This window comes from Corvus moneduloides, chromosome 26 (genome assembly GCF_009650955.1).
Source record: "Corvus moneduloides isolate bCorMon1 chromosome 26, bCorMon1.pri, whole genome shotgun sequence".
In the NCBI taxonomy this organism is placed as follows: Eukaryota; Metazoa; Chordata; class Aves; order Passeriformes; family Corvidae; genus Corvus; species Corvus moneduloides.
This window is the reverse complement of record NC_045501.1, coordinates 713,920-735,775: the sequence shown is the minus strand read 5'-3', so window position 1 is coordinate 735,775 and position 21,856 is coordinate 713,920. Positions and strand designations below refer to the sequence as shown.

At 66.4% G+C, this 21,856-nt stretch overlaps 2 protein-coding genes across 3 annotated transcripts; one reads left to right on the top strand and one right to left on the bottom strand.

Annotated features, from left to right (window-relative positions):
- Nucleotides 1-816: 816 nt before the first annotated feature.
- Nucleotides 817-4,621, top strand: SGCA (sarcoglycan alpha). Of its 2 annotated transcripts, none has more exons than XM_032134325.1 (9): nt 817-1,192; nt 1,725-1,874; nt 2,122-2,322; nt 2,400-2,472; nt 2,556-2,754; nt 2,925-3,087; nt 3,154-3,359; nt 3,513-3,539; nt 4,252-4,354. In XM_032134325.1, the coding sequence occupies exons 1-8, from the start codon at nt 1,153-1,155 to the stop codon at nt 3,537-3,539; spliced, it is 1,059 nt and encodes a 352-aa protein (XP_031990216.1). In that variant the 5' UTR covers nt 817-1,152; the 3' UTR covers nt 4,252-4,354. The 2 variants fall into 2 exon arrangements, with proteins under 2 accessions (XP_031990216.1, XP_031990215.1); XM_032134324.1 differs by having other exon boundaries at nt 1,063-1,192; nt 2,183-2,322; nt 4,252-4,621.
- Nucleotides 4,622-6,132: 1,511 nt separating this feature from the next.
- On the bottom strand, nt 6,133-21,582 carry COL1A1 (collagen type I alpha 1 chain). The gene is made up of 51 exons (XM_032134321.1): nt 21,372-21,582; nt 19,642-19,836; nt 19,460-19,494; nt 19,325-19,360; nt 19,149-19,241; nt 18,999-19,067; nt 18,358-18,402; nt 18,075-18,128; nt 17,810-17,863; nt 17,632-17,685; nt 17,469-17,522; nt 17,312-17,365; nt 17,170-17,214; nt 16,867-16,920; nt 16,715-16,759; nt 16,513-16,566; nt 16,158-16,256; nt 16,026-16,070; nt 15,848-15,946; nt 15,538-15,591; nt 15,339-15,446; nt 15,039-15,092; nt 14,753-14,851; nt 14,533-14,586; nt 14,354-14,452; nt 14,183-14,236; nt 13,682-13,735; nt 13,525-13,578; nt 13,364-13,417; nt 13,066-13,110; nt 12,868-12,966; nt 12,603-12,710; nt 12,152-12,259; nt 11,998-12,051; nt 11,831-11,884; nt 11,623-11,730; nt 11,478-11,531; nt 11,105-11,158; nt 10,767-10,928; nt 10,544-10,651; nt 10,341-10,448; nt 10,139-10,192; nt 9,945-10,052; nt 9,617-9,670; nt 9,386-9,493; nt 9,217-9,270; nt 8,942-9,049; nt 8,573-8,855; nt 7,861-8,051; nt 7,541-7,783; nt 6,133-7,463 (listed from the first exon to the last, which is right to left on the bottom strand). The coding sequence occupies exons 1-51, from the start codon at nt 21,451-21,453 to the stop codon at nt 7,317-7,319; spliced, it is 4,362 nt and encodes a 1,453-aa protein (XP_031990212.1). The 5' UTR covers nt 21,454-21,582; the 3' UTR covers nt 6,133-7,316.
- Between the last annotated feature and the right edge of the window lie 274 nt (nt 21,583-21,856).

Sequence of the window (21,856 nt, the reverse complement as noted above, 5' to 3'; positions counted from 1 at the left end):
TGTCCCCCCATCCTGTCCCCATGTCACCCCCAAGTTTGGACCCACATCCCTCCACGTTATCCCCGTGGCCCCCCACTTTGTACCCACGTCCCCCCCATCCTGTCCCTGTGCCCTTTCCGGGTCTGTCCCCGTGTTCCCCCCCGCTCCTGTCCCTGTGTCCCCTCAGTTTTATCCACATGTCCCCTGCTCCCCCTCCCCGGGACCGCCCCACACCCAAAGCCCCCCAAACTCCGGGTGTCCCGCGGTGTCCCCACAGGACCCCATTTACGCCCTGTCCCCTCAATCCCTCCCGGGGGTGCAGCACATCCCCTGCCACTGCCACTGCCGCTGCGTGGTGGCGGGAGGGGACACTGCGACAGGGGGGGCCGGAGGGGGGGGTACGGTGCTGCTCCCCGCTTTCTGCACGGCCGGGGGATATTTTGGGGATATTTTGGGGGGTTATTTGGGGTTTTTGTCTTCCCTCTGGGTGCCCGAGGATGAGGGGGGCAGACCCGCCCCCCGTGGCCGTGTTGGGGGCCCCTGCTGTGCCGGGGGGGGGAGGGGGCAGGGTGGGGACACCCCTGTCCCCAGTGTGGGGAGCGTACGGGCAGCAGGACCCTGCGGCTGGGTGCGATTGTCCCCTCCCCGTGTCACCCAAGGCATCTCCCGGCCCTTTGTGCGTGACGAGGCGTGACGCGACACGGGGGGCGGCCCCCCACGACCACCCCCTCCCCTCCCCTTCCCCTTCCGCCGCTGCCATCGCCCCCCCGGCAGGGCCCCGTCGCTGCCACCCCCCTCTGTCCCAGCGCCCTCCCCTCGTGTCACTGTCCCCACGCAGCGCCGTGGCCGCCCCCGGCTGTGCACACGCGTGTTCCCGTCCCGCTGGTGGCCATGCCGGGGGGGGCCTCAGCTGTCCCCAGGTGTCCCCAAGCGTCCCCCCACTGCCTCCCCGCTACCCCTGAGTGGGGGCACTGGGACAAGCCCACCCTGGGACACCTCGGGACCCCTCCGGGGGACACGGGAGCCCCTCGGCAGCCCCGGAGCTCGGTGCCTCGGTGACAGGAGGTGGCGGTGGAGGGGTGTCCCCTGTGGGACCCCCCCGAGGGCTCCCCCAGCCCGGGCGGCCCCGCTGCCGCCGTCAGTCAGCGCTGGCCCCATTCCCGGCCCCGGAACATGGAGGGCCCCGAGCTGCTCCGGCTCTGGGTGCTGGCAGGCGAGTGACAGCCCTGTCACCCCCCGGGGGACACGGCCCGGCCTGGGGGACCCCCAGCAGGGAGGGGAGGGGGGACCCCGGAGTCGGGTGGGCGCAGGGGGTGCAGATGGGAGGGGGGGGGGGGACGGGGCTGGGACGTGACGGAGCTAAAAAAAGCCACCCTGTCCCGGGTGCCAGCGCGGTTTGGGACAGGGTGGGGGACAATGAGTGGGACTTCCGTGTGACGGCCAGGGCGAGGGAAGGTGCTGGGCCCATCCTGTCCTTGTCCCCATCCTGCGTCTGTCCCCAGGCCTGGCCTGGTCTCATCCCTGTTCCCATTCCAGTCCTGTCCCTGTCCCCATCCCCTCCTAAACATGTCCTCCCCGTCTGCCTGGGGACACCTGGCACTGCAGGGACACGTTCCTGCCCCTTTGGGTGTCCCGGTGGTCTGTGGGCACCTGTGGCTCATCCCGGGGTCTCTGGGCACTGGGGAAACTGAGGCAGGGAGGGGCCGTGGTCCCAGCCCCGGCTCCAGCCCCGTGTGTGGCCACAGCCCTGGCCCTGGGGGGGTCCCAAGCCACTGTCCTCGACCACCACGTCCTCCCCGACCTCCGCCTCTCCGCTGAGACCGGAGCCATCTTCGTGCACGAGCTGGAGAGGGAGCTGTTCCTGGAGGCCTTCCCAGGGAGCGAGGATGATGATGGTGAGGGCCAGGGTGGGGGCCTGGGGATGCTAAACAGGGGCACTGGCCAATGGTCCCCACCAGAATCACCCCAGCTGGCCTGTCCATCCGTCTGTCCATCCATCCCTCCATCCATCCATCCCCCCCCCCACCACCCATTTGGGGTCCCCCCAGCACTGCCCATGAGGGGTCCCCTCCCTTTGGGGTCACAGCTCTAAAACAGGAGCAGCACCCCCAGGGACGATCCCCATTCCCTTGTGGGGACCAGCTGGACGGGGCTGGGCTTTCTGGGCGGGGTGTCCGTCCCCACCCCCCGCGTGTCCCCGCAGCCCCTGTGACCTTCCGAGCCCACCTGTGGGACCACCCGGACCTGCCGCGATGGCTGCGCTTCACCCAGCGGGACCCCGGCCAGCCCGGCTTCCTGTACGGCTGCCCCCTGGGCCCCGAGCTGGGCACCCACAGCATCCAGGTACGGCCGCCCCGCAGCCTTTAGGGTGACCCAGGAGCAGGGGTGGCCCACCCCAGGTGTCTCCGCTGTCCCTGCAGGTGCTGGCCTACAACCGTCACACCTTCGCCACCGTGTCCCAGCGCCTCCTCATCAGCGTCACCCCCGCCCCAGGTACGGCCTGAGCGCCCCGAACCAGCCAGAATTCCCCCGGGACGGCCGCGGGATGTCCCCACGGGTGTCACCTGTCCCCGCAGGTGGGGACGCCCCGTTCCAGGCCGAGTTCCTGGTGGGGAACAGGAACGTGGAGGAGCTGCTGCCGGAGGCGGCGCGGGAGATGTTCCTGCAGGCCTCGGCCGGGGTCTGGGAGCGGGGGGACCTGCACATCATCAACGTCACCTCTGCCCTGGACCGCGGCGGCCGCGTCCCACTGCCCATCGAGGGGCGCCGGGAGGGGTACGGGCAGGGCTGGGGGGCTGGGGGTGGTCCCGGGCCCACCCTCGGCCTCCCTGCGGGGGTTCTGGGGTCACCTCCAGCCCCTGCCCACCAACGTCAAGCGTGGAGGCGAAGGTGGTTCCTGTGGGGTCTTCTCACCGTGGCTGGGTTTTGGGGTCACCTCCCCGCAGGGTGTACGTCCAGGTGGGCTCCCACAGCCCCTTCTCGCCGTGCCTGGCGTCGGCCGTGTCCCCGCAGAGCCGCTCCCGCTGTCACCGGGGCCAGCGTCCCCTCGCCTCCTGCTACGACACCTTCGCCCCCCACTTCTCCATCCGCTGGTGCAACCTCACCCTGGTGAGACCCCCGTGGCCCCCACGCCCCGACCCCCCCAGCCCCTCCTAAACCCCCCCTCCCCTGCAGCTGCAGGTCTGGCCCAGCCCCACGACGCCGGGGCCGCTGTGGGGGTCCGGGGAGCTGGAGGACGGGGGGGGTTTCGAGCCCCCCACCGAGGTTGTCCCCCGGGAGCTGCTGCCCGGGTTCCTGGTGACGCTGCTGGTGCCGCTGGCGGTGGCCGCGCTGCTCTGCCTGCTCCTGGGCCACCTCATGTGCTGCCGCAGGGAGGGAGTGTGAGTCGGGGGGTCCCCCCAGCCTGCCAGGGCACGGGGACCCCGGGCTGGGTGTCCCTTCCCCGGGCCTTGTGACCCCGGGACAAGCCGGGGGTGGTGAGAGCTCTTCCCACCATAATTATGGGTTTTTTCCCTTTTTGCTCTGTTTTGTAGGGAAAAACGGGACTTGCAGACATCTGAGTAAGTCCTGGTTGAGCTGTGGGGGTGCTGGGGGGCTGCTTTGGGGGGGCTGCTTTGGGGGGCTGCTTTGGGGGGCTGCTTGGGGGGCTTTGTTATGGCCGAGCGTGGGGACAGGGATGGGCAGGAAAAGGGGACGGGGAGCAATCGGCTCGTTGGGGCTGTCACGGAGCCTAAAGGTCCCCCCACCCCAAAGGGGTCCCCCCAGCCCCCTCCTACGCTCCCCAGCCCTCAGTGCCCCCCAAACCCCCCTCAGACACGGGGTGGCGCACAAGGAGCTGCTTCACTTCTGTGACAGCCTCTGAGGGACCCAACAGCAGCGGGGAGACCCCGGGGATGGGGGGAGACACCGAGGGCGGGGGAAGACCCCAAAGATGAGGAGCAGACCCCAATAACGACACACAGACCCCAGTGATGGAGTTCAGGCCTCACTTTTGGGGCTCAGACCCCAATGAAGGGTGGGAGGACCCCTTTGATGGGTGGGCAGACCCCAATAACGGGGTGCAGACCCCAATAACGGCATTCCGACCCGACTGAAGGGTAAGCAGACCCCAATGATGGGGAGCAGGCCCCGGTGATGGGGTGCAGACCCTGATTTTGGGGTGAAGATCCCAGTTTTGGGGCGCAAACCCAAACGGTGGCTCTGCTGACCCCACCAACGGGACACGAACCCCAGTAAGGGGCCCCTAAGGGCGCGTCCCCCCTGCTCCCGCAGCATCCAGCTGGTCCATCACAGCTCCATCCACGGGGACACGCGCGAGCTGCGCCTCATGGCCGGGAGCCGGGACGTGCCCCGGCCCCTGTCCACCCTGCCCATGTTCAATGTCCGCACGGGCCAGCGCATCAACCCCATGCCCGGCCCCCGCGACGGGGCCCGCGTCCCGTTGCTGCCGCAGTGAGGGGATCCCCGGGGCGCGGGGACAGCCCCAGCGCTGGGAAAGGGGTGTCCGGGTGGCTTTGGGGGGGACAAAGCCCCGGCAGCGCCAGGAGGAGTTGCCCGCCCGGCTGGGCTCTGCCCGGAGGATTTGGGCTATCCTCGCTTTGGGGTGAATTTTGGTGAATAAATCGACTCTTTAGGGATGAAATGAGGCTTTGCTGCTTTATTTACGGGGTGGGGATTGGGGTGCTCAGCCACGACCCCCTATCAACCATATCAAACCCCCGTAAGGGCTGGGATGACTCCGAGTGGCCCCCCCAGCCCTGTGGGGGAAGAGGGGAGCGGGATGGGGCCGGGGATTGGGACAAAGGGGGGGACACACTCCCAGACCCCGCGGCGGCCCCCCCAACCCGCCCCCGGCTCACCTGGGTGTCCGCGGCCGGCAGGATCCCGCCCGGAGCCCCCGAACGCTCCGCGCAGCCCCGGGCATCCCGCCCCGCGCCCCCCGGACCCCTCCCCGCCCCCCAGGGGTCCCCCAGCCCAGCCCCTCCGAAGAAAGAGGCCCTTTCACAGCCCCCCCGGCCCGGGCGGGCGCCAGGTGGGGAAGAGGAAAGCACGGGGGCCCCGCAGGAACAAGGGGAGCCATTGATGGGTCGGAGAGGGGCGGCTCTGAGGGCTCGGCCCGCGGCCCCGGGGCCGGGGGGGGGGGTCCCCGCGTGTCCCCCGCCACGGGGAGGGGGCACAGAGTGGGCACAGCCCCCCCCCGGGCACTCGCTGGAGGCGTGGGGGGCTCGTAGTGGGGCACCCGCACACCGGACCAGCCCCCCATCTCTCTGCCGCAATTTTGGGGCGTCTCTTCATGCCCACCCCATTCCCCAGCTCTCCCTTTTGGGGGTCACCCTGAGCTGAGCCCCCGCAAAGTCCCCAGCCTGGCACTGGCTGCCCCCCAGCCCTTCCTCCCCGCGACCCCCGCTCCCCATTTGGGGAGGGGACACAGACCCCCCCCCAAATCCCTTCCACTGTGGGATCCCAGCGGCTCTACCCCCCAAACCCTCCCACTGGGGGGGCGGATCCCCCCTTCTTCCCTCCCCCTCCTCATCCCTGGATGGGGGGCTGGGAGAGGAGGAGGAGGAGGAGGAGAGGTGGGAGGACGGGCAGGGACCGGAGCGCAGAACTCGCCGGGAGCAGAGCAGGATGAGCCGGGACGAGAGCAGGATCAGGGACGAGGAACTCCCAACATCACCCACCCAGGACCCCCCGAGCCCCCCGAGAGCGGCGCAGAGCAGCCCGAGGTTGGTTGGATCATTTCACATGCCTTTATTTCAGCAGTCAGAAAAAAAAAATCCATTTAAAAAAAAAAAAAAAAGAAGAAGAAGAAAACCCCAAAACCACTTAAAATTATTATTAATTAATTATTATTATTATACATTATACAAACTAGGTACAAGCCCCGGGAAAGGCCGGAGCACGGGCCCGGCAAAGGGAGTGGGTTCGTGCCCCTCCGTGCCCGGGGAGGATGCGGGGATGGAGGAGGGATGGAGGCGTGGATGGATGGATGGATGGAGGGTGGGATGGATCAATGGATGGATGGATGGATGGATGGAGAAAAAGCTGCTGGAAGATGAGAGCGGAGCTGAAGTTCCACCTGCCCAACCTGGAAACTCGATTTATCCCTTTTTCCCTTGGAATTTTATGGCTCTTGCTTTGCGGGATTTGCTCGTGGGGTGATGGAGGTGGCGGGGGGAGGGGAGAGTAGCACCTTTGGAAAATTCCCGAGTGGAGCTGAGCAGCAAAAAAAAAAGGAGGGGAATAAACCATAAAATAGAGGAGAATTAAAACAGACCAAGCTGAGACCTCTTTGGAGGTTGTAGCACCAGGCGGTCCCGGGGTCGGGTGTTCCGGGGCCAAAATTAAAGAGAATATTTAAAAATAACAATTAAAAAAAACCCCAAAACCAGGATAAAAATCCTGAGGGAAAGAAACCTCCAAAGGAAAATCAAAATAAGAGAACGACAAAGAAACCGAAAAGAGGGGGAATACGAGGGGGAAAATTAGCACCTTTGCTCTGAACCTGGCAGGAAAGTCCCGGCACGGCTGAAAAGCTCCAAACGAAGCTAAAAAACAAAAAGAACCCCAAAAATTCAGACTCAAAAAGACGATGAAACACCCCGAGAGTGGTGAGGTAGCCATCCGGACAGGGGGGTCAGCGCAGGGCCGGAGCTGCTCCGCGGCGGGGGCTCCCCCGGTGGGCCTGGGAGTGAATTGGTTTTGCTGCCTGAATAAAAATAAAATGAACAACAAACAACAAACGAACAAAAAAAATCATAACAAAAACTAACCAGAAGGGAAGGAAATCGAGAGAACTCAAAATCAGCAATATCCAAATAAAAAATAAGGAGGAGAGGGGAGAGAAAGAGGCAGAACAAGGGGGGGAAAGCAAATTATAACCAGGAGTTCAACATCTTCCTCGCAGCAAAAATTAAAATTCTAATGAGATGCAAGAAGCGAAGGGGCTGGGGGGGGCCTGGGGGTCCCAGGGGGCTCGGGGACCCTTCGGGGAGCTGAGCTTTGCCATCTCCGGGGCTGAGGAATGAGGGGGGGGCAAGCAAGCGAACCCACTTCCTGGTGATTTTGTTTGAAAAAGTCATTTATTTGAATTTTTTATTTGGTTTTTTTTTGGTTTAATGCTTTTTTTTTGGGAGGGTTTTTGAGGTTTTTCTCTTACGGCAACACAACTGGAGTTGTTTCAGAGACGCTGGATAGAAACCGACACAAATTCAAGTCCATGTGAAATTTTCTCCTTTTTTTTTTTTTGGCTGGTTTTTTTTTGTGGTTTTTTTTATTATTATTATTATTTTTATCATTATTATTACTCTCTCCTGTCACGCGTGGGGCGTCCGGGGTTACAAGAAGCAGACGGGGCCGATGTCGATGCCGAATTCCTGGTCCGGAGCGCCGACGTCCATAGGAGCCAAATCGATGATGGGCAGGCGCGAGGTCTTCGTTGTCTTGTACTCGATGACTGTCTTGCCCCAGGCGCCCGTGTGACTCTGCGGGGACACCACGGTCACCCCCCGTCCCCACGGCATGTCCCGCCTCCCCCCCGCGGCCACGGCCCGGCACCCACCGTGCAGCCGTCCTCGGTGACGCCGTAGGTGAAGCGGCTGTTGCCCTCGGCGCGGATCTCGATCTCGTTGGCGCCCTGCAGCAGCAGGGCCTTCTTGAGGTTGCCGCTGGCCTGGTCCATGTAGGCCACGCTGTTCTTGCAGTGGTAGGTGACGTTCTGGGCGGCCTCGGTGGCCATGAGGCGCAGGAAGGTCAGCTGGATGGCCACGTCGGCCGGGTTGGAGCCCTCGCCGCCGTATTCGAACTGCGGGGAAGGGACGTCGGTCACCACGCAGCCGCTCCGGCCCCGCTGTCCCCGCGCCCCTGCGGCCCCGGGCTCACCTGGAAGCCGTCGCTCATGGTCTCGCCGAACCAGACGTGTTTCTTCTCCTTGGGGTTCTTGCTCAGGTACCAGTTCTTGCGAGCGATGGACGCCTGGGTCGGGTACACGCACGTCTCGCCTGTCTCCAGGTTGCAGAAGACCTTGATGGCGTCCAGGTTGCAGCCTTGGTTGGGGTCGATCCAGTACTCGCCTGAGGGAACAGGGACGGAGTCAGGGACAGGGGAAGGAGGGGGATGGAGGGGAGGGACAGCCAGAGGGATGGGAGTGAGGAATAGCCAGGAGGGATGAAGGATGAGGGTGAGGAACAGACCCAGGGGATGGAGAATGGAGGCAAGGAGCAGAGGGATGGGTGAGGGATGGGAGCTGAGAGATGAAGGATGGGAGAGACCGAGGATGAAGGAAAGAAGGAGGAAGGTGAGGAGCAGCCATGGGAGATGAGGAGGGAGGTGAGGAGGGGAAAGGAGGGAGCCGGGGGAGGAGCATGGACCAGCCACAGGAAAAGAGGAAGAAGAAGAGGAGCAAACGGGAGAGGGAGGGATGGAGGATGGAGGATGGAGGATGGACGGGAGAGCAGACAGGAGAGACAGGACAGAGGAGGGGAGGTGAGGATGAACCTGGCGGTGGAAGAAGGACAGAGGTGAGGAGCAGTAAAGGGGACAGAGATGGAGGTGAGAGCCCCGAGGGGCCGGCGGGGACCGAGGGGACACTGACCACTCTTCCAGTCGCCGTGGCACATCTTCAGGTCACGGCAGGTGCGGGCGGGGTTCTTGCGGGTGCCCTCGGGGCTGCGGATGTTCTCGATCTGCTGGCTCAGGCTCTTGAGGGTGGTGTCCACCTCCAGGTCGCGGTCGCGCATCACGTTGGCGTCATCGGCCCGGTAGTAGCGGCCGCCGTCGTGGGCCTTCTCCTGGGGTGGCTGGGGCAGGAAGCTGAAGTCGAATCCGCCGCTGGGGGGGCCGGGAGGACCGGGGGGCCCGGGGGGGCCGGGGGGACCCTGCGGGAGGAGAGGAGGAGGATGATGATGGAGGAGCGGGCGGTGAAGGCGGGCGGCTCCAGAAGGGCGGAGGGGTCGGGACGTACGACGGGGCCGACATCGCCGGTGCGGCCGCGGGGGCCGGGGGGGCCGATGGGGCCGGGCAGCCCGTTCAGACCGTCCTTGCCAGCAGCACCAGCGGAGCCGGGAGGACCCTGCGGGACAGGAGGAAAAGGTGAGCGTGGCCGTGCAGCCCGGACAAAGCCGTCCCCTCCAGCCCCGACCCACGTCCCCACGGGAAACACGACGGCGATGGCGACCCCCCGCCCCCCCTGCGGTGCCACGGTCGTGGCTGGATGTCACAGCTCATCCCGGAACTCACTCGGGGACCGGCGGGACCAGAAGCACCAGAAGGACCTTGTTCACCAGGAGAGCCCTGTGACAATCGAGGAGGAAGAAGAAGAAGCGACATCAGAGGTGACATCAGCGCCTCGTGCTGCCTCCAGGACGTGCGGCAGCGCCTGCGGTCACCGTCACCCCATGGGACTTACGGGAGGACCAGGTGGGCCCTGGAGACCGGAGAAGCCTCTGTGACCCTTCATGCCTCTGTCACCCTGTTCACCGGTTTCACCTTTGTCACCACGGGGACCTTGTGGACCCTGCAGCAGGAGGAGGAGGAGGAGGAGGAGGAAGATGAGTTGAGTGAGGTCCAGGCCAGTCACTGTCCCCACACCTGTGGGGACACAGAGGCACCGAGGAGGACGCAGCAGAACATCACTTACAGCAGGACCACGAGCACCAGCAGGACCAGGGGGGCCAGCGGGACCTTGGGGACCCTGGGACAGGAGACAAGGGGACAGGTTAGAGCGTCCTGCACCTCCTGCTGCTGCTGGCTTGGAGCAGAACCACCCTGAGATGCTCAGGGACCCCCGAGCGGGGTGGTGGCACCCCTGGCATTGCCCTTTGCAGGGTGGTGGCCCCTGTGGCTTCCTGGGGAAGCTCCTTCCAGCAGCAAGAGCTGAGCCCGGGGCCAGACCCCAGAACGGGGCCCGTTTGGGGTGTCCCCGGCCCGGGGGGTGCCAGGGGAGCTGTGGGAAGAGCATCACTTACGGTCTCACCGCGATCTCCGTTCTTGCCAGCAGGACCGACGGGGCCGGGGGCACCGGGGGCACCGGGAGCACCAGGGGGGCCGGCGGGGCCGGTCTCACCACGATCACCCTGCGAGGAGGAGGAGGAAGAGGAGAGGTCAGTGTGGTCCAGCACTGCCCCATCACCCCTCCCGTGCCCCGTCAGAGCCCACTCACCTTGGGACCAGCAGCACCGTCACGGCCGGGGGCACCTTCAGCACCGGGAGAGCCCTAAAGGGAGCAGAGACCCCCGTTAGGGGTGGGAGGTACCGGGGGTCTCACTGAGCCCCCCACGGGCAGCCCCCATCGGTGCCCTGAGCGGGCACGCCCTCAGCACGGGGCGGTCCGTGCCCCCCCGCCCCCAAGGTCACTCACTCACCTCGCGTCCGGCTTCTCCGGGGGGTCCGGCCAGGCCGGGGGGGCCCATGGGACCGGGGGGGCCGCGCTCGCCGGGGGAGCCGGAGGGACCTTGTTTGCCGGGTTCACCCTGCGGGGGGACACAACGCGGGGGTCAGACACCGCCGGACACCCACCTCGGGGAGGGGACGGTGTCCTCGGTTCCCGGGAGCCCCCGGTACTCACGGAGGGGCCGGGCAGCCCAGGGAAGCCTCTCTCGCCTCTCTGTCCGGGGAGACCGACGACACCGCGCTGGCCGGCGATACCTTGGGGTCCGGGGGTGCCGGGAGCGCCCTGCGGGGACGGACAGAGCCTCAGGGCGGGGGCAGCGGCGGGCGTCACCCCCGCGGCGGAGGGGACGGCGAGAGGGGGTGACCCGCAGAGGGGTCGGGGCAGGGCGGTCACTCACGATGGGGCCATCAGCGCCGGGGGCTCCTTTCTCGCCGGGGGGGCCGGGGGGGCCGGCGGGTCCCGGCTCTCCGGGGCGGCCAGCGGGGCCGGTCTCACCGCGGGGTCCTTTGCCACCTTCCTTGCCGCTGGGGCCAGGAGGGCCGGGGAGGCCGATGTTGCCCTGCGAGGGGGGGAGGCGGTGCCGTCAGGCCGGGACCCCCTCGCTGCCGGCTGAGGGGCGGCCAGCGGTGTCCCGGTGCCAAGTGGGACAGGGCTCAGCACCTGGATGGTGCCCAGCACCTCCTGTCCTGTGCCCCCAGCACCACCCCCCCACATCTCCCCCCCAGGGGTACTCACAGAGGGGCCGGGGGGTCCAACGCGTCCAGCAGCACCAGGGAAACCAGTAGCACCCTGGAAGGGAGGAAAGCTGGAGTCAGTGGGGTTGGATCCAAAGGTCCAGGGGACAATCCCCTGGCCGGGGGGTCACACAGGGAACCCCGGTGTCCAGGAGGAGAGTGCCCACCAGGGGGGCTGATTTTGGGGGTATAAAGGCAACCCCCCCCTTTTCCGCTCTATCTCCTGCTGGGATTAAGCCACCCCCCTCTGCTGCCATCCCCAGACGTTTTCGGGGGAGCAGAGCTAAAGAGCTAAAGCACCTTGGGGTTGTTCACATCCGTGGGGGGTCCCTGAACTCCCCCAAATGCCCCCTCCCCACAAGACCGGTACTTACAGGGGGTCCAGCGCTTCCGCGAGCACCTTTGGGACCGGGAGCACCAACAGCACCCTGTGGGGAGGAAGAGGAGGAAGAGGAGAGGGGTGAGCTGTGCTGTGGGGCTGCACCCCAGCCAGTGGAGGGGGTGAGGGGGGGCACTTACAGCAGGTCCAGGAGCACCAGTGGGGCCGGCAGGGCCGGGGGGACCGGCGTCACCCTTGGCTCCAGCATCCCCAGTTTCACCTTTAGCACCAGGCTGGCCATCAGCTCCCTGCAGGACACGGGGACAGAGTCAGTCCGGGGGGCTCAGCAGCACCCTGGGGAGCGGGAGCGGACCCCCGGGAGGGGGGAGGCGAGGCCGTCACACTCACAGGAGGGCCAGCAAATCCAGCAGGACCGGGAGGGCCAGGCTCGCCGCGGTCACCCTGGGAAAGACAGACGGGAGGGAACAGCGTGAGACAAGCAGGGGACAGCCACCACGGCCACCAAGGAGCGGCCACCCATGGCAGGGCCATCTCCGAGGGTAGGGGACACTTACGGGAGCACCACGAGCACCAGTGGGACCAGCAGGACCGGGGGGACCGGCTTCACCCTGGCAAAGGGGAGGAAGAACAAAAGAAGAAGGATCAGGGCTGTGGCGAGGAGGTGGCGGTGGCTGCCTGGACACGCCTGTCCCTGCGGGACGTCCCTACCTTGTCACCGGGAGCACCAGCGGGGCCGGGGGGGCCGATGGGACCGGTCAGGCCTCGGAGACCGTCCTTGCCAGGAGCGCCATCAGCACCTTTGGGACCGGGGTCACCCTGGGGGAGGGACACGAGCGTGGGTTACAAGGACAGGTCCCTTGCAGGAGCTCGCCCCTCTCTGCACTGAGACATCCCCGGCTCTTCATCCTCGCTGGGACAGGCTGGGACCATCCTCCTCCTCCTCACGAGAGCTGGGCTCTCACTGAGGGATTGTCCCCAAGGGATGGGGACAGAGGTGACACAGAGCATCCCCTCCTCGGGATGCTGCTGCCCACCAGCCTTGGCTCGGGGACACATCCAGCCCCGAGGGGATGATGAGGGGGGCACAGGGATGGTGGGGAACAGGTGACCAAGGGGGACCCCAGGGGTTTGGGGACACAAGGGGCTCGGGGACACGTACTCTGTCACCCTTGGCGCCTGGCAGGCCGGCAGCACCACGTTCTCCGGGCATACCCTGCAGACCGGGGGGCCCTTGGTTTCCAGGGGCTCCGGGAGCACCAGCATCGCCCTGGGAAAGAGGGAAAACAGGGAATAGTGAGATGCCAGCACAGCAAATCCATCCCGGCCTCAGCCCCAGCCGAGGGGGTGAAGCCAAACCCAGCCACCTTCACAGCCGTGCCCCACAAGCTGGGGACAGTCCCTGACACTCCCCGGCTGGCACCTACCTTAGCACCATCGTTACCGGGAGCACCGTTAGCACCACGAGGACCTTGGGGACCGGGGGGGCCTTGGACACCGCGTTCTCCAGGGAATCCTCTCTCACCCTGGGGAGGGGAGGCAGGAGAGGGCCCGAGGCCGTCAGGGGGGTTTGGGACACTTTGGGGTGCCGAGAGTTCAGGGGGACGCAGAGGGGTTCAGCTTACCCTGGCACCAGCGGGACCGGGGGCTCCGGCGTCTCCGGGGACACCCTGGGCAGGAGGGAGAGGGTGACGAGTCAGAGGGGAACGGGTGGCACTGGGGACACTGGGGACACTGGGGACAGGCAGAGGGGTCCCCGGGGCGCCCCCTGGGATCCCTCATTCCCTGGGTAGGGCTGGGATTCCCACTGCTCTCCCACTGCATGGAGGACATCACATGGAGGGACCCCACCAGCAGCCCTTGATGTGACCCGGAGAGGGGCGACAGGGAGGGGACAGGAGGGTCCCCAGTGCCCACACTCACCTGCTCACCAGGCTTGCCAGCCTCGCCAGGGGGGCCAGCAGGGCCGGGCAGACCCTGGGGAGGAAGAAGAGGAGCCATGAGCCACCACGGAGGGGACGAGTGAAATGTCACCCGTACCCTGGGGGCTTTGTCCCCCTGCTGGGGAAGGGGACACCCCTCACCTGGAAGCCAGGAGCACCAGCGGGACCTTGTTCACCTCTTTCTCCAGCGGGACCCTGGGGAACACAGGACAAGCATGGAGGGGGGCAGGTGGCTCCCGAGCCCCTTGTCCGGTGGCCGGGCGCGGCCGTGGGTGGCCGCGGGCTGGGGGATACTCACGGCGGGGCCGGGGGGACCTTGGGCGCCGGTTTCACCGTCTTTGCCAGCAGCGCCCTGGGGAGGAGGGAGAGGAGGGTGCTCAGAGCGGCCCCCGCACGGCTCTGTGTCCCCCCCCCCAGGCTGGGCGTGGGCCTGGACACGGCCACGGGATCCTTCGAAGGCCGGGAGACACCGCGGCGAGCTGCCCGCGGGCCACGTCACCCCGCTGTCCCCGCTCCAACACCGCCGGTAGCCACCGGGACGGGATCCCGAGCACCTCATCCCGCTGCGGCCTCGGGCCTGGAGCCTTCCCTGCTCCGCTCGGCCACCTCACACCCCATTCACACCCCGTCCCGGCTGCCCCGTGCCAGGGTGTCCCTCCCCGCCACCCCATGCCCTGGGTGATGCTCCCTGCCACCCTCCCTGTCACCCCGCACCACGGTGACCCTCTCTGTCACCTCACACCGGGGTCACCCTCCCTGTCACCTCCCCCGCCCTGTCTGTGCCCCACCCCACACTCACCACGGCGCCGGGGGGACCGGGAGCTCCTCTCTCGCCAGGTTTGCCGGGTTCGCCCTAAAAGCAGATCGGGATGAGCCCCGTGACGACACCGGGGAGGGGGGACAGGTCCCCTGAGCTCCCGGCTGGTGGCGGTGGCGGCAGGCGGGGTCCCTCAGGGACGGTGGCACTCACCGCAGCGCCTTTGGGGCCGGGGAATCCCATCACGCCGGCCTGGCCTCTGGCTCCGGGGGGGCCGGGGGGGCCGGGGCGTCCGTCTTGACCAGCGGGACCCTGTCGGGGGGAGCCAGCGCCCCGTTAGCTGGGCTCGTGGCGAGCCAGGGGAGGAGGGGACATCAGCGGGGACAACTTACAGGGGGGCCGGTCTTGCCGTCGGGACCGGGGCTCCCGGGGCTTCCAGTCAGACCCTGCGAGGCAGCGGGAGGGGGGGGGTCAGGAGCTCAGGAATCCCAGGGGATGCTCCAGAGAACGGGAGCATCCTGGAAAGCGGCTCCTCCGTCGGCACAGAGAGCAGGACAGCCCAGTGCCCGTGCCGACATGGCTCCGTGTCACCGTGTCACCGCGCCCGCTCACCTTGGCACCGGGGAGTCCGGGTTCCCCGGGGCGTCCAGCTTCACCAGGAGATCCTTTGGGGCCAACAGGGCCGGGGGAGCCGCGCTCGCCGGGGGGACCCTGGGAAGAGGGGACAGGGGTGACCCAGCTGCAGGACAGCAGCCGGGGACCGGGACAGAGCCGTGTCACCGCAGGTGGCAGCGACACGGAGACGCTGTGGCCACTGCGCGGGCACAGGTGACAATGCCCAGAGTCCCCACGGCCCCGCTGACGCGGCTTTGTCCCGCAGATGGACACGGGCACCCACCTTGGGACCAGCGATGCCATCACCACCAGGGAAACCGCGGCTGCCGGGAGCACCCTGCGGGGGACACAACAGGGTCAGTGTGGGGACACGGGGGGACCTCGGGGGGCCTGGGGGTGCAGGGGAGGGAGGTGCCAGAGTGGGACATGGCCACCAGTGGGAGCAGCCTGAAGGGACTGGGGATGTCACCACGGTGTCCCCAAGCTCACGCAGGGTTCGGCCGCTGGACACGGGGAGATGGGAAGAGGACGGGGATGGGGACAGGGGCATGGCGGGGGTGGGGACAGGGACGCTGCTACTCACACGTTCGCCAGCGGGGCCGGGCAGCCCAGCGGGGCCGGGCTCACCACGGGCTCCTCTCTTGCCTTCCTCGCCAGCGGGACCGGGGGGGCCTTGGACACCAGCGGGACCCTGGAGAAGGAGGCGAAGGGATGAGGACCCCCAGGGGGGGCCGGAGCCAGGAGGGGCCGCGCCCCCAGGGACACCTTGGGGGGTCACTCACGGGTTCGCCTTTGGCACCGGTGTCACCCTTGTTGCCTGGAGCACCGGGCTCACCCTGGAGGGGAGAGAAGAGGGAAAAGGTTTAACACCGGATTGAAGAGCAGAGGGACCCCCGAGTCACGCCCTGATGAACCCTCAGAGGGACAAGGGCCCCGCATCTGCCACCGCCAGCACCGCCCTGCCCTGGCAGGGCTGAAGGGACCATGGGACACCTCAGGAGGCACCTCCAGGTGCTCCAGGAGGAGCTCCAGGAACTTCCTGGAGCAGACGAGAGGACCCAAGCCCGGGAAGAGGAGCCCAGGGATACTCACGGTGTTGCCCTTGGGGCCGGGGGCACCGCTGGGACCCTGGGGTCCGGAGGGACCGCGGGCACCGGGGAAGCCGGGAGCGCCAGCAATGCCAGGAGCGCCCTGCAAGAGGCACAGGAGGCCGTGAGGAAGCAGCACAGCTCCTCCTGCCCCAGCCGGGGGGGACACGAGGGACACTCACGGTCGCGCCCTTGGCACCAGGTTGGCCGTCAGCACCGGGGTTGCCCTGCGGAGAGAAGGAAGAAGAGGAGGGTCACGGCGGGGCTGGCAGGACGCGAGGCCAAAGGACAGGGAGCCCTCGGATGTCACTTACAGCTGGACCGGCAGCGCCAGCAGGGCCGGGGGGACCGGGCTCACCGCGGGCACCCTGAGGACCTTCGCTGCCACGAGCTCCCTGGGGACCGGTCTCACCCTGGGGAGGAAGAGGAGGAGGAGGAAGAGCCGTGAGCACCAGGGGCGATTCCTTCTGCAGCTGCTTCCCGTGCAGGCACAGCCGGGAGAGGTGCCCGGCACACGGCTGGCGATGTCCCCACGTGTCCCCCTGCCCCAGACAGTGCCAGTCCACGGCACTTCGGCCTCGGAGCCCTTTCCCTGCCAAGTCCTCCCCCACCCCACGCTCCCAGCGCCCCCCAGTCCCTCCCAGCCCAGCAGAGTCCGGCAGGCCCTACCTTAGCACCAGCGGCACCGGGGAAGCCGGGGGGACCAGCGGGACCAGTGGGACCCTAAATGGGAGAGAGGGCGTGAGTCAGAGGGGGGATCCCACCCCACACCTGGCGCAGGCGGGATCCCCAGGCGGCAGAGCCCTGGCTCCCGGCCAGGATTCCCCATCCGGGAAGCTGCAGAAGGGTGGACAGGGTCGGGGGTACTTACGGGGGGACCGGCAGCACCGGGAGCACCGTCATTGCCACGAGCACCCTGGGGGAGAGGGGACACCGTGAGTGACGCCCACGGGTGGGACAGGTGACCCCCAGCCCCCTGTGCCCCAGGCAGGGGTCTCAGCCCTGCCCATCCCAAATACTCACAGCGGGGCCAGATGGGCCAGGACGGCCTCTCTCGCCGGGAAGACCACGAGGACCCTGGGGAGGGGACAGGACACGTTTAGGACACGTTTGGGTCACCTGGATGGACACTTCCCGCTTTCTGAGCCTCCTCCCATCCCTGTGCCCCCCCTGCTGCTGCCCACGGTGACGTTTCCAAGGGGTTGAACCCCTCCCGCCCCATTCCCTGGTGGATCCCTGAGGAGGAGCTGGATCCCCATCAGGTGTCACCCCCATCCCTGTCCCCTCTTGCCCAGAACCCCCCACCCCCCTGGCTCCAGCACTCACCATCTGCCCAGGAGCTCCGTTCTCTCCAGGGCTGCCGGGCTCTCCCTGAGGAGGAAGGACACCATGAGGGACCTGCTCCTTGGGGAGGAGGGGACAACAGGGACATTGCCAGGACAGGGGTGACACTGCCACCACTCCTCACCTTGGGGCCAGCAGGTCCAGGCTCACCCTTGGCACCATCCAGACCACTGAAACCCTGGGGGGCAGGAGGGAGAAGAGGTGGGGGGTCAGGAGGGGACCCTTGGTGAGGTCAGGGGTCCCCCGCCCCTGAATGTCACCAGCACAGGGGGGGGACTCACTCTGTGTCCCTTCATGCCTGGCAGGCCGGCGGTTCCGGGGAGACCTCGAGCACCCTGGGGGAAACGAGAGGTGGTGATGGAGGCGCTGGGGGGGCTGTCCCCACGCCACAGCACCCTGTCCCCAAGGGGGGGACAGCTGGGGGTGTCTCCTCGTGTGTCTTACCTGGGGGCCGGGGGGACCCCGCTCTCCGGGGCGGCCGGGCTTGCCAGCTTCACCCTGAGGACAAGGACACCGCGTTGGTGGCACGTCCCCAAGCCAGGCAGCTCCTGCTCGCCTGGGGGGGCTGGCAGGGCCACCAGGCCCCAAACTGGGGAGGGGACCCCGTGGACAGGCCACTTACATCATCTCCGTTCTTGCCAGGGGGGCCAGCAGGACCTCGGGGACCCATGGGACCCTAGGAGAGAGGGAGGGCAGGGATGAGGGTGCTGGGGGTGACAACTGCCCCCTGTCACCCTGCCACCCGCCCTGGGCAGTGCCAGGCCCTGCCAGCCCCACTCCCATGGATCCCAGAGCATGGACAGTGTGGCCACAGCCAGATCTGGGAACAGCAGCACTGTCCCCAACCCCAGGGGACATCAGCTGGAGCAGCAGGTGACAGCACTCACAGAAGCACCGGGCTCTCCGGGTTCACCAGGGGGGCCTTGGAAACCTTGAGGACCCTGTGGGGAAAAAATAAAGAGAAAAAAATGGGTCAGAAAGTGTGAAGTTTGGGTCTGGATCCCCCAGTGGCAGTGGCGGTGTCCTTGTAGCAACAGGATGTTGTCCCCACGTGCTTCTGTAGCTGGCAGGAAGGGTGGGACATCCCCCGACCTGTCCCACCACCACCCAGAGGGGCCCTGGGGGTTGTTTGTCCCCAAACCCAAGTGGACAGGAAGAGGTGACACTCACAGGAGCACCGGGAGGGCCGGGGAGACCACGGGGACCAGCTGGGCCCTGGGGAGAACAGAAAGAGAAGAGGAGTCAGTGCCTTGTCACCTTGTCCCTGTCCCTGTCCACATCACCACCCCACTGATGGATCCACTGGGCCCTGTTGCCACCTCACCCCCAGGCCACTGCTGTCCTCACTTCCACCCCATCACTGTCCCAAAACCACCTCCTCCCTGTCCCCATCACCCCCTTTCCTTGTCCTCATCACCAACCACTCCCTGTCATCACTGCCACCCCATTCCTGCCCCTACTGCCATGTCCCCATTGCCCCTATTGCATTGTCCCTATTGCCTGTCCCCATTGCCACCCCAACACCACATCCCCATCCCTGTTCCCACCTCCACCCATCCCTTGTCCCCATTGCTACCCCATCCCTGTCCCTATCCCCACTCATTCCCTGTCCCCATCCCTGTCCCCATCCCTTTCCCCTCCAGGCCCAGCATCCTCCCCGTCCCTGCCATGTCCTGGTGCCCAGTGACATCACCGGCACAGGGAGGGCTCCTGTCTCCTTGCCCAGCTTCACCCCCACCCACCCCCTGCGCCCCTCTTGTCCTCCCATGTCCCCCCGTGTCCCCTGGTGTCCCCCATGTCCCCAGGCTCACCATGGGCCCGGGCACGGCCATGCCTCCGGCCTTCTCGTCGTAGCCGTAGGACATTTGGGGCGCGAAGTTCTGCGGGAGAGGGAGAGCAGGGGGTGAGCGGGGCACGGGACCCCCGGGGAGCTGCGCCACCAGGGACCCCCCCACACTCACTCCGCCGAGGCCTGGGGGACCAGGAGGGCCGGGGGGTCCTGGGAGTCCGGGCTGTCCTGGGATTCCATCTCTGCCGGGGGGGCCGGGGAGTCCCTGCGGAGAGAAGAGGGAGTGAGCTCCAGTGGGGTGAGGGGGTCCCTGCAGAGCGGGGGGCTCTGGGGGCAGGAAACACCCACCCTGTCTCCTTTGGGGCCGGTGTCTCCTTTAGGACCCTGTGGGGCAGAGACAGAACAGGTTAGAAAAGGGGGGCTCCAAATATGGGGGCGGGGCTGGTGTGAAATTTGGGGTGCTGCGTTTTGGGGAGCCCTTACCTCTACTCCAGCACTCTCTGGGTAGGCAGGGGAGGCTGTGGGGGGAAAAAGGGGGTTCAGAGCAGCGCAGCATCACCCACCCCACACCCATCCCACAGCCCAGACACCCGTGGCGGGGAGGGAACACTGGGCCCGCCGGTCCCCGGGGGCGCTGGGACATCGCTGGGGGGGTGTCGCGGTACCGTCGGTGTCGGGACAGATGGGGCAGCACTCTCCGAAGGGGATCTCGGCGTTGGGGCAGTCGGAGGTGTCCTCGCAGATCACCTCGTCGCACAGGATGTTGCCGCTGTCGCAGACGCAGATCTGGCACGGTTCTGGTTTCCACACGTCCTTGTCGTTGTACGTGAGCCCATCCTGGATGCAGCTCCCGGTTTGGACTGGGACGGGGCGGGAGCGGCGTCAGGAGGGGCGGAACGGAGCCTGCCCGGCTCTCCCCCCTCCCCTCAGCCCCCTCCCCGCTCCCGCGGCGCTTCTCCCTTCATCTGGTTCTCATCAGCCCAGCGCGGTGACACGGGAAAAGCTCCACAATAAACTCTTCCCACATACGCTGGAATTTAAACAAAAAATCCCTCCAGCCACTCGCTCCGTGCGGATGGGGCCAAGGCAAACAGCCCCCAGGGCAGGGGGGTCCCCGTCACCCGTGGGGGGCGCGACAGGGACGGGGCGGGGTGGGATGGGGTGGGATGGGTGGGATGGGACGGGGCGGGCTGGCCCCAAAGTCTGGGCTGAAATTAGATCCAGGCGGCTGCGGGATGCGGCTGGATCGGGCCAGATGGGATCGGGGAACGGGAGGCCAGAGAGTGGAGGCGGGCGGGGGCTGCGTGGGGAGGGGAGCGCAGGGCGAGCAGCCAGGCCCGGGGGTGGCCCCACGGTGGGGAAGGGTCCTGGGGTGGGGAGGGGGCGAGGGGCTGCACCAGCTCGTGGAAACCCCACACCAAAAAAAAGAAAAAAAATGCAAAGAGATAAAAAAGGAAAAGGGGGCAAAAAAGGCAAAGAAAAAGGAAAAAAAAGAAAAAAAGATGTAAAAAAAAAAAAAAAAGAGCAACTGGAAAATGTAAAATTCTTCTGGAAAAAGAAAATGCACAATGCAGAATGGGAAATGCAGGACGGAGAACGGGAAATGGAGAAGGGGAAATGCGGGATGGGAATTGTCAGTGCAAAATGCATAATAATAATAACAATAATCATAACAACAATAATAATATTCATAATTTTTTTTTTTAAGCACCAAAGTAGTTCCCCAAAAAAAGGACAAAATTGGGCAAAAAGCGATGGGCGCCGGGCCCAGGGTCCCCCCGTGTCCCCTGGCGCAGGTGGCAGCGGGGCACGGGGGCCGTGGCGTGGGGGGTGACCCCGGCCGTGCCCCCGGCCCGCGCCGCTGGCAGCCCCCGCTCCCCCGGCTGCCGAAACATTTTGCTTATGAATCATCCGAGACTTTTCTAATTCTTTCCTGATGGCTTTCGCAGATCCCGGGGCTGGGCCCCCCCCTCTCCCTCCTCTCCCCCCTCTCCTCTCTCCCGCGCTCTTTCCCCCCTTTCCTTTCCCTTCCCGGCCTCCTCCTCCTCCTCCCCTCCGTCCCGGCTCCCTCCTTCCCCGCCGGATCCTCTCCACCCTTCCTTCCATCCCCGCTCTTGGCAGGGCGCCCCGACTCCTCACCCCCACAGCTCCCCTAAACCCCTTTTCCCCCAACCCCAAATCCCCCGAACCCTCTTCTCTTTTCTTTTTGAATTTTCCCCTCATTTCTCTGCTTTCCCCCTAATTCCCCTTCTCCGCTCCGCACGCCCACCCCGAATTCCTCCTTGCCCACCCCAGGGCAGCCGGACCCGGCGTTGCCGGTGCCGCCGGACCCCGTCCCACCCCGTTCCCCGCGTCCCACCGGGGTGAGGAGCATCACCCAGCGCCCACTACTCACTGTCTTCCTCTCCTTGCCCGCGGGTGAGTAGGACAGTCGCTGCTATCAACAGCAGTGACCGAGAATCCACAAAGCTGAACATGTCTAAATATTAGACATGTAGACTCTTTGGGGTCTCTTTTGTTCTTAGCTTGGGGTCATACGGGGCCGATCCAACCCTGGAGCTCCAAATCCAGACCCCAGCAGAAACTTCCTACTGCCCTTTGCCCACTTCTCCGCCGGCCCTTTTATACGATGCTCCGCCGGCGAGAGGTGGGACCCGGCGCGAGCAGCGGATTTTGGACGGCCCCCTCGGCCAATCAGAGGCACCCAGCGAGTCGGGGGGCACCCCCTGCCCCCCCCGGGCCGTGTGTCCGTGCACACGCAAACACAGGCGAGCACACGCACACACGGCCGAGCACACGCGTGTGCTCCGCAGCGGGGCAGGGGCCGGGATGGCCGGGCCGGGGGTTACGGGGGGTTTGGGGTGCGGGTTTTGGCGGGGG